The sequence below is a fragment of the Thunnus maccoyii genome, chromosome 9 (assembly GCF_910596095.1).
Source record: "Thunnus maccoyii chromosome 9, fThuMac1.1, whole genome shotgun sequence".
Classification (NCBI taxonomy): Eukaryota; Metazoa; Chordata; class Actinopteri; order Scombriformes; family Scombridae; genus Thunnus; species Thunnus maccoyii.
Genome location: NC_056541.1, coordinates 17,990,594 through 18,001,935, shown reverse-complemented (window position 1 = coordinate 18,001,935; position 11,342 = coordinate 17,990,594). Strand labels below are relative to the sequence as shown.

The 11,342-nt window shown below is 39.9% G+C and overlaps 1 protein-coding gene across 6 annotated transcripts in view; it reads left to right on the top strand.

The window, feature by feature from the left end:
• The first annotated feature begins 255 nt into the window (after window positions 1-255).
• stpg2 (sperm-tail PG-rich repeat containing 2) overlaps window positions 256-11,342 on the top strand; it is a 59,624-nt gene continuing 48,537 nt past the window's right edge. The window contains exons 1-6 of one of the 6 annotated variants that reach the window (XM_042420576.1): window positions 256-1,199; window positions 1,825-1,928; window positions 2,273-2,440; window positions 4,339-4,506; window positions 7,725-7,840; window positions 10,161-10,272. In XM_042420576.1, the coding sequence (XP_042276510.1) occupies window positions 1,049-1,199; window positions 1,825-1,928; window positions 2,273-2,440; window positions 4,339-4,506; window positions 7,725-7,840; window positions 10,161-10,272 (819 nt within the window). In that variant the 5' untranslated portion in view covers window positions 256-1,048. The other 5 variants (XM_042420577.1, XM_042420578.1, XM_042420581.1 and 2 more) reach the window with 5 other exon arrangements.

The following is an 11,342-nucleotide window of genomic DNA, read 5'->3' as shown; positions in this document are numbered from 1 at the left end:
CTCCACTAACTTCCCTAAGGTGGGGGTGAGTGTGTGTCTATGTGGAGTATGACTTACTACTACTTACAGGGACACACACCAGACTTAAGACTGATTGGGGACGGCTTTGGGGGGGACCAAAACTGTGTTCCCAATTGAGGAAAAGCTGATTTTTAGGTCAGTAGTTAAGCTTAAGGTTAGGTTTAGGCAAGTAGTGGTTATGGTTAGGGGTAAGTCTCCAGGAAATGAATGTAAGTCTATGTAATGTCCCCAAAAGCGACTTAGGACAATGTGTGTGTGTATGTGTTTGTGTGTGTTATGCAGATATAGATTTAGATGATACAGCTAGCATAGGAGGAGAGTGTGAGCATAAATTCTCTAGAGAATCCTTTTCAGGTCTGGAGGTGAACGTTTTTAAATGTTTCTAAATTCAGCATTGTGTGTCATCGTGAGCCCAAAGCAAATTTCCCTCTGGGACAATGAAGTCTTATCTTAAAATGAGGATTCAGTTGATTTTTCTTTTAAATGAACACTCACTGGCCCACATTACAAGATAAATGGGTGGTTGCATGCCTCTCACATTTATCCACTAGATGGTAGAATTGGGCTGTGGTTGCACTTTAACAACATTCAGCCTTAAAAGTTTGCACATTAAATTAATATGCAATAGCCTCAAACATTTTGCAGTAGGTGCAAATGAATTTCAGGATGATTTCACAATTTCACGCAAAACCAAAAAGAGTGAAAATGGCAAGAATATTTGTTAACTGTAGGTGGTATAGACTATAATAAAAGGGAGATAAGTTTTTGTACCCTCATTTGATCAGTTTATTTCTGCATCTGACTCCAGTCGCTCTGTAACTTCAGAATGTAACGACGCGTTGTATCCATGCAACGACGCACGCAAAGTAACGTAGAGTCCAGACAAGACACAGCACCATAGAAGAGAGCAGTGAAGGAACTTTTTAACCTCGTGGCTCAACACATTTAGCTATACAAATGAGAGCTATTCTTCTATTCGGGGCTAAACCTCGCAGGTGCCTCTGCAAATTAAGTTTCATTCATTTGAATGTTTGTTTGTAGTAGGGTAGCTAAGGGAAAAAAAATGTATGGACGCGCTCCAAGAGTCACCCTCTTGACAACAAGTGGAACAAGTGGAACCCCATCTACAGTTGGCCCCGGATCGTACCAAGTCACCCGAGGCAAATTTAAAATATCAGGTAGGATATTAGCCACTATCAAGACTTGACTGAAAAACTGTAGCATGCTGCAGTGTCATTTCAAGATGAAAATGCTACTTTGAGAAAATGAAGCCCACGCTACCTGTTAAGGCTGATTTGCGGTAGGTCGCTCGGCACTTTAGGTAAGTGTTGACAGAAATAACGTATTTTCGACAGATCAAATGTCGCGCACCTGGAGAATTTTGTTATGTCGCGGACACCGTCACATTTTGTCGCTCAGTGTGATTGGGTAGTGTTACTTACGTCGCCATGGAGATTGTAGTTTTCACTGAACTTCCTTATTGATATTTTGGTCTGTAACTTTAGATAACTTCTACCGTCCATGTTTAATTAGTCCCGGTCGGTATGATATAATGTAACTAAACAAGCCGACTGGAGGTTAGCGCCTGGTTACCACGGAGACAACTGAAACCTTACGCCGAAGTGTTAACTGAAAAAGTCGCGCGACCCACCATATATCAGCCTTCTTTAGCCTACAATTTTTAGTGATATGACGCAGCATTAAAACTTCAGTGATTATATGCCGCATTATGTTGGTTAGGCTGAGGCCGAAACAAAAGCATTACTGGCAGTGTAACTAAATAAATTATTTTTTTCTCCCTAGATGGCTATGCTCCTTTCTTGTCCTTGACCAACAGACCGGCACTATTCAGTGTGCCCAGTGAAAGGATGCCAGGACCTGGACAGTATGACGACTCACCTGCTAAGGTACGGCATGATAAAGACAGTTATTCACACATCAGGAAGGCAAGAACTGCTGACCTGAGAGTCACTGAGTTGGGTGGCACTTGATCTGAAGTTATTAGTTATTCCCTGTTACACCCATATATCACAAAATATATCAATAGCGGAAATGTATTATGTAATAATGGTCATTGGGAGATTGTTTGGGTAACACCAAGAGAAAGATATATATATATATATATATATATATATATATATATATATATATAATACTGTTTATATATTGATGCTGAATAACATTTCTTTTTTCTAATCTCATTCTTTCTCCCTCTGCTTGTCTTTCTGTTGAACCCTCCTTGTCTCTTCAGCAAAACGTTCACGGTGGCCGTAGTCTTCAAAACCGTTCCAAGCGTTTTGAGAAGGTTGTGTCAGAGGTTCCGGGCCCCGGGGCCTACAATGTGCTGCCATCCTCAGGAAACACGCTCAGGGCCATGACTGGTGATGCAGGACAGTCTCAGAAGCTCGGCAGGAAAATGGTAGGCATTTGGGTGAATGAGGACAAAGCAAATGAGCAGTGAAAAGTGACTGACGATTATTTATTTATTATTATGAGTTGCTGTTGTATGTTGTCTATATGGAAAACTGCTCTTTAATTCAACCCGATGAGGTTGAACAAAACATCAAGATAGATGTGGTTTTTTAGTTGTTTACTGTGCCTTTCTCTACTCTCTACAAACACATGCTTTTGTCCCATGTGTTATCATCTTCGTAACCCAAATATCCCTCTTTGCTGGTGGAAGTTCAGCCATCTCTCTCCGATCTCTCCAGCCTCCAGTCCTGCCAGCACTACACGACTTTTATTTTCACATAAACAATAAAAAAAAAACATAACATGTAAAACTCTCCTCAGCACTGTGTACTGCGATGTGCTGTATCTGTGCCATTCGTGAAACAAACAATATGAATAACAGTGCCTCCTCCAAATGTAGCGACTGCCAATGCTTGCAGACAGTACCTTGCCAGTACCTTGGCCCTTATCTTTGTCAGTTCTGCCATCTGCAGACCGCTAAACACCAATCTATGGGGATTACAGGCTGCTATTTTAAAACTTTGTAGGAAACAGTTTATCTAGACTTTGGTCAAAACAGTTACTTCTCTCCTGTTTTTATAAAAAGAATACAATCTGCTGTATTTGCTGTAACATTTGAAAATGTATCATATTCAGTAATGCATAATTTGAACATGCCAGCAGAAACAAATGAATTCTTGTATCTTCTCAAAGTAAATATGTCATTATATCACATTTTGCAATGTAAAACCCCTTGTGTATGTGTATCAGTCATGTATAATATGCAACAGACTCAGAAACAAGTTCAAAATAATCAATAGGATGATAAGCACAGGGACGATGAGCTAGTTTTCTGACTTGTACTGTTTTTCTTTATGCCGCTGTTACAGTGTAAGAAAAGTTTTATAAGGGTGAATCTTAATATTCTGAGAAGCATAAACAGCTGCAGAGTCAGACCTCATTCTGTCATAGTCTGACTAAAGACCGAAGACAACCGTGTGTCCATTTCACCACAGTTCTTTGAAAGCCCAAGAAACTTTGCTCACCTTTTTGTGCGAGGTGTCCGTAAACAAGTAGATTTTGGCGAGCGCTCCTGACAGTTTTATTGTCGCCATGAATCAAATTCAACAGATACAACAGCCTTGTAGCTTTGTAAATTTACATTTAGTGCAGTGAACCCACCCTTTTGTTTGGTGTGAAAGATAATGTCTCAGGAGAGTTTAAGACAAACCACCTCCAGTATTAAGCAAGCAAATTATTTTATCACTGAACTCACAAAATACATCACATGATATATGAACTTTGGAGAAAAGATGTTGAATCTTCGATAGTGTAGCCCGTCCACTAGCCTCTAGCTTCATCCGCAGTGAAACATATATGAAGTTCAACCTTGCAGTGAACTCACAGACGATATTGAGTTGCTCTCTGTGTTCGCCTGCTATGTTAAATTTATGTCCCGAGTATACACACATAGATAAGCTTTGAGTTAATACTGAGCTCAGGGCTTTTATCTCATCTACACCGATAGCTCACTTAATTCAAAGAATTTGGAAGAATTTAAAAACATTCACCTCTAGACCTGACCAATCTTTAGAAGGATTCCCCATAGAGCTTATGCTCACACTCTCCTCCTTCTATGCTAGCTGTAATTATCTGCATGACACCACACACACACACACACACACACACAACACCTCCCCTCTTGCTCCTTCTCTCTCTTTCTCTGTCCCTCCCTTGGTCTCACACTATATTGGCCCCAGGCAATGCTCAGCTACTTTGTAAGCCAGGGCATCCTCACCATCACAAACCCTGACTTCTCTCCCCCGCTCTCCCTTTCTTTCCGCTGCTTTATTTCTCTCCGCGCAGTGGCTGGAGGCTAAAAGTCTCCGGCTGGTTCGTCAGTCACATATCCCATCCATTCCTTCCCCGGGCCAGGCCTATGGCTATGAGGAGGACACCCTGGGTGTGCTCCACAAGCAACAGCCTCCACCCAGGGACACAACCCTGGGGCCAGCCTACTACAATCCACTACTGGTAAGGATGAATGCACACACACACACACACACACATACATGCGCATACACTCATGTTGAAGTTTGAATGTACATCCATCAGAGAATGTGAAGTGTTCATTTGTGCACGCATGTGTGCTTTCATTAGTCTGTGCGAGTGTGTGTCTGAGTGTACTTACTCTGCCCGTGAGGCGAGGTCCATTAGTGTTAGGCAGATCTAATGCACCACTGAAACCCCCCTCCCCACCCACCCCACCCTCCCCCCACATTCTGTTGGCCCAAAACCCATTTCCATAGCTAATGAATGCAGCTCCACTTTAAAAAAGCCACAGCGCACCAATGCTCATCCATTTTACATGCCAACAAAGAGAGCCATTAGTAATTATTCTTCAAGCTATATTACAATATTCACTTAAAATAATGCACACGCCTGCTGGTCTGGCTCTCAATTAAGTCATTTTTCATCTGTTAATGACCAGAGGAAGTCAACAGCGTCCTTGAGTGTTGGCCGAGGTTGTGTCAACACACTCGCGCAGGCACAGAGGCGCGCTGTGATTTAGGGCTATCAGCAGTGCATCCATCCACAGCTCTTTTTTTCCCGTCTCAACTTCTGTTGCTCTCCCTTTGAAAGTTCAGCCTCCGTTTCTGTCTGTCTGCTCCCTTCTGTCTCTGTGTCTGACACACTCGTTGCGTTAAACTCAAACACTTCCCTTCGCTCCAACTGAGTTCAAAAGTGCAGAGAGGCGGAATTAAGTGGTTGTCTGAGGACGTAACTTCAAAGTGGCCGTGGCAACCTTTGAATGATAAGACATCAGACGGAAATGAAAGCAGAATAACTTTGTTTTCTGTCTGAATGTTATTGAGAAAAACAAAAACATCTTAATTGGTTTTATCCAGCCACCATACATTTATGTTTCAAGTCTGTATTGACCTAACAATTACTTTGCAGCATAGACTGATACTTACAACTTAGTACACATAATTAGAAACAGAGTGGTGGAGTAGTGATATCATTGGCCAGACATGTCACAGATATATTGGTATAGACATATATGTTGGCTGATATGTGAAAACAACATAATGCAGTACAAAGCACTTTTAATTATTTAGAAACATGATCATGAGATAGTTTGCTAGTTCAGACTCTGTAATATGAGATTTTAGAAAGTGAAAACTGAAAGGCTAACAATGCAGCACTCTCTGACTGGCCAATCAAAGAGCTAACCGTTAGTTATGACAGATCATACAAGTGGAGACAACAGCAGCAACTCCCTCACCAAAGCCTATTCAAGAAACTATGTATTTAATTTTTTACGCATTTATTAGAGAGGTGGTAGCATATAGATGACAGGAAATGAGAGGAGAGAGAGCTATATATAAGTCCATATTTGTGCAGTTCTACTTTTACTCAGTATGTGTAAATTATATGTAATTATAATGTATAATTATAATATGCATGCCAGAAGCGCTGACTCTGAATTCAAAGAGAGAGCAGGCACAGATAGGTGACAGATTCGACTTACTTTGTTTAAGTAAGGTGTTAAGCCACCACAAGCTGACAGAACAGCTACAAGTCTCTGGAAACCTACTGACGTGAACACTATTCTTCCAAAAGATATTCCCTCATTTGGTGCTTTGATGATGGTGGAGGAACATCTATATTTATTATATTTCCTCACTTATTTATTCATGTTTTTCTTCAAATTTGCCACCTTTCTGTATATCTTGTTAGTCACAAAGCTTTTTTTTAATCAACAGACTTTGTCGCAGAGTCTAAAATGAATAATAATTTCATTTTTATCTGTAAAACACTGTGCAATACTAGCCCCGGAAATCAAGTACTGGTCAGTCTCTACACAGAATTTGTCCTGTGATGGAAATGGATATGTGGTCATGATTGTCCTTCCAACTGGACCTGAATGAGATTCAGACCCATGCTGTGCTGTGTATATGTTTGTGGAAAGCACACCAGCAATTTCAGCCTGCGGGATCCTGCCCACACAGGACCCTACAACCAAAAACTTTTATTTCTGGTTGACTTTTTTAAATTCTCATTTAAATAATAAATAAGCTGTCATTCCCTTCTATCAAAGCTGAATAAATATGTTTATAGCCACTAGCTGTGTTTATGTTTTGCCTTTAAAAGCTCTCCTTGACATAAATAGGCACTTTGTGCCTCTGAACTCAATGCCAGCCGTGATACCATCACAGTACTTGTATGTGTCTGCATGCAATGTAGAACAGTTATGTTTTTCTTTTTAACTTCAAGCATCTGAACATCCTTGTTTCCTATCTCTCTTTCTCAAAACTGGATTGGTGGATCACAGGGGATAGAACCTTAGATCTTGGCCTACAGTCACTGCTGAAGTTGAGATAAGGAGACAGGCCCCACATGGAGTTTGAAACTTTTTGAGACTCTCTGCCAGTTCTCCCAAAACCTGTCTCACAGAGTAGAAACAGACAGCTGGGTCAAGCAAAAAGTTAGAAAAGAGACAGAAGAACTTTAGATACTTTGAATTTTGATTCAATAAGTTTTTTCCTTACATGTCTGTTTCATTTTAGCACAGGTGTTTTCAAATTTGACAGACAAGGAGTGTCAGGAACATGAATTTAAGTAATTTGGGAACCCCACTGTTAAGTGGAAGCCCACTGTGAAAATCTACTTACTTGACTAGTCATATTGATGTAAAACTTGACCTGATGATTTGTGTAAGAATCCAAAACCCTGTGGTCTTGTTTTATTTATTTTTCTTTCTATTCAGTTCATTTGCAATCATTGGCATCTCCCACATTGTATCTTTAAAATGTGTTTGGCTATAGCTGGCCAGCTCATTTCAAGACGTAGCCTCCCCTAGTTGTTAAGCTGCAGAGTGGACCATTCCTATCTGAAAAGCCGGAGGCAAAGGAAATCAGGCAGTAAAAGAGAGAGAGATAAGCAAAGACGGAGGGTCTCCCCTAGATCTCTGACATACTCTGGCATTTGGCTGAACTTCACATTTCATTCAGCCCCAACTTCATGAGCTCTGGCTGGAAGAGAAACCACTTTAGTGTGAATGAGTCAATGCTATTTTCTCCTTCTTTGTTCATCCATTTATCCTCTTGTTATCTTGCTCTCTCCCTCTTCCTTCCTCATCTTCTTTCTCTCATTCTTTCTCCATGGCCAATCCTTTCTTTCACCGACTCCTCACCTCCGCTCTTGGTGTCTGTCTCTTCCCTCTCTTACTCTTTCTCTATCTCTAGTTAGAGAGGAGTTCTGCACAGAAGTATAAAGGTGTCCACTTTGGCAACATGACAGAGAGGAGAGATGTGGTGACTGTGAAGGAGGGGCCAGGTCCAGGACAATACTACAATGAGATGTGAGTATCATGTATTTAGAACCACTGGCATAATGAACAAACAACAACATTGCTCATCCTGGCATAACAGTGGCCTGAGAACATGTTAAAGCAATTCACATTTTGGGAAATACACTCATTCGCTCTCTTGCTAAGAGGTAGATGAGACGTTTGCTACCTCGCTCAGCTGGGAAAGTGGTATTGATCTTCTCATGTAACTCTCGTCAAGAAAGCAAATAAGCATTTTTCCCAAACATCTGAACTATTACTCTAAAACTCTCACTTTCAGTTTTAAGATTTTTAAAATTAATATTAATATTTTTAAAATTAATATTTCTCTGTTTTGTCTCTATTTTGTTCAAATGGTTTAAAAACCATTTGAACAAAATAAACAATGACGGCTGATGTAATACAGTATTTTATTACTATTAAAGTAATCAAAAGGCAGTTATGACATCACTGGCGACTGCAGAAATGGAGAGTTTAATTGAGGTAAACTCAGGTGAACTGGGTTTGAAGCGATATTTCATCATCATCAGAACATTTTAAATATTTAAAAAGTGTAGTAAAATAAACTGCCACATGCCAATTTAGTAAGTTCTGATGATCTGTGGACACATCATGCACTTACTTTGAATTTGTAAAATACAGACAAAAAAAGCAAAATGTAAATGTAATATATCTGTTTGGGAATGATGTTGGGGAAATCTCTGTCAAACTACATACTTGTTAGCATTAAAGTCCACTTTAAGAACTGCTGAAGTTAGCAGTCACCTTAGGAGCTTTGCTAACTAAACAGGTATGTAGCATCAACTTTGATGTTGAGATATTGATGGATATCTATTGATGCATGTGTTTGCAAAACCCTCACAAATTCACATTTTGAAGCAGGAACAAAGAGCCAAACAGTTGGTTTGATTAGATACTCTAGGGCATCAAATCTTAGAAGTTCACTGCTCTTGAGGCCTAAGGCTGGAGATATATACTTTTAAACTTTACTTTTTAACCATATGTTCATATAAACAACCAGCTGCGTTGTGAACGTAATTACTCACATACTTGCCTATGTACTTTGTGTGTTACTGGATGATTCCACTAGAGGGCACACCAGAGTACTACAGGTATAAAAAGAACTTTTGGATTTGCATGATGTAAAATCCGCCAAAAAACTCTATTTGTCGCTGTGCAGCGGCAATGACACATTTCACAGATGCGGGTAATTGCGGATTTGGTCTATTAATTTGTTGTCAAAACTTTACGCCATTGTTGTTGCTGCTTTGGTGCCTACTGACCCCTGACCCTGTCAAGTCCCCATACTGCCCCTACACTGCCCCCACCATTCATGTGTGTATTGCATCTTGCGGACACGAGGACGTGCACAACCAACGTTCCAAACGGACGCAGAATACGTAAGGTGTACAGATGTACTACAAGTTGGGCGGTGCTTGGTTTTGGCTTGACAGTTAAACAGTACACTAAAATATGTAACAGAATCTTGATTCATATTTGATCAGCACTGCTCTCTTTCATAGTTTCATCTGAGTATCACGAGCCGCCCGCGTTGCGCTGGACGGACCTCATTTGCATAAAGTTGAGGTTGAGTCATGGTTATGCAAATTCAGATACTCCTGCTCTCTATAGAAAATGAATGGGATCCGTCGATTTGACATCTGTCAACGGATCCAGTGTGTCTGCACCATTACAGAAATGTGTTTTGAACAGAGAAGCGGTTCCACCAAAGGGAAATATTGCTTTAATCCTCCAGCCAGGGCATTACATTTGACATTTCTTACATGGTGATTCTATTGATTGCTATGGTGGATGGGCCTTATTAAGCACCTCTAGATTGGTGGGCACACACCCAGCTCTGCTATTCATAAAGGAATTGACTGAGCAATAGAAGCAAAGGTCTACATGTGAGAAATAATTCACACAAAGGCAGGCAGACATTCACCTTTCCACACAAACATGTCTGTAATACAATCTGATTTTTGATTGAGTTAAAACTGCTGTCTTTAATCCCCTTACAGTTGCTTGCAAACCTGTTATTTCAGTCTCATCTTCTTTTCTCCCCTTCACTCCTCCCTCTCTTGTTCATTCTAACTCTCTTTCGTCCTCTACTCCCATCTGTCTTTGCTTTGTTTATCTCTTTCTATTTACTTTTCCATTTACTCATCTCTCTTCCAATCTCTCAATATATTGTATCTTCCCATTCCTCCTTCTTTCGTCTTCTTTGCTTTGTATGTCTTTAAAAAACACTGCTTTCTTTTTTTTTTTTTTTTTATCTCTTCTGCTTGTTCTGTGTCTCTGTTGTCATTGTCATTGTCTCTGTCCGCCTCAGAGTCCCAGAAACACACTATGTGAATGTGAACCTTCAAAAAGAGCAGAATGGCAGAGCTGAGCTTATCATCCCTCGTTACCATGAACTGGTGCCCAAGCAAGAGGAAAAGAAGGCAAGTATGTGTTTGTGCTTGCGGGTGTTTGTGTCCATGTGGAGCTATGTATGCTAGGTTTGTGTAAATGAGAACTAAAAGAGATAAGATCTCCACAGGGCTGAGATTCAGTATCAAGCTCTACTCAGTAGGGAACATATGGGCTTTGCTTGGTCCCTGCATCAAACTGCACTCCATCTCATCTACGTAATTAAGGAGGTTTGCGTGTGTGTGTGAGATTACCAAACTATGCAGCGGGCCTTACTCTTTTAAAGTGAGCCTATGTAAATTTTGTTGAACAGCGGCCATTATGGCCACAAGTGAAAATTACATGACAGTGGTAAACAAAACATAGTGTACTGGCAGCAGTACAGGAGGAGAAGAGTCATAAAGTCAGCAACTGACTCACTAATGTCCGTTATACAACACTATCTATCTAAAGATAGCTAACATCAATTATCCTTAGCCATCATATGCTAGTGGACAACGTAAAGCTGTAGCAGAAAAACCCTGAGTGTATTGAATTGATTAAGGGTGAATTTTTTTGGCTTACTGTTTTCATTTGTAGGAAAAATTTAATGTTTGTTTTTCCCTCTTTCAAAAGTTGCACAGTCTTGCATTAATAATCATGGAGGCAGGTCAGCTCAAATTCCTGTTCATGTAATTTATTTGGACAGCCCATCCAAAAATATTTTCTTCTCTAAAAACTAAAAAAATAACTTAGTAAGTTGTATATTGAAATTTTTCACTTTATTAATCTTGGGGTATTGGATCGTAAGAGTATAGAAATTTACCTTATTAGCAGTTCATACAGGAGACCCTGCATCATATAAAGATCCCTACAGTTGTAAAACAGATGTAAAAACAATAATCTTAGAGTATTTTATTGTGTGAAAGTCATAATAACCACATTATGAATAAATTAGACTTAGTGCACTACTTCTCCCAGTGCAGTTACTGAAGCCTTTAACCTTTAACACTTTTATACACATTTAACATAATTTATAATGTTGTTGTAATCACTTCAAAATACTAATGAGCTTGCAATGCCTTGACATGTTTCAGGAGTTTTAAATGCTTAAGAAGGGACT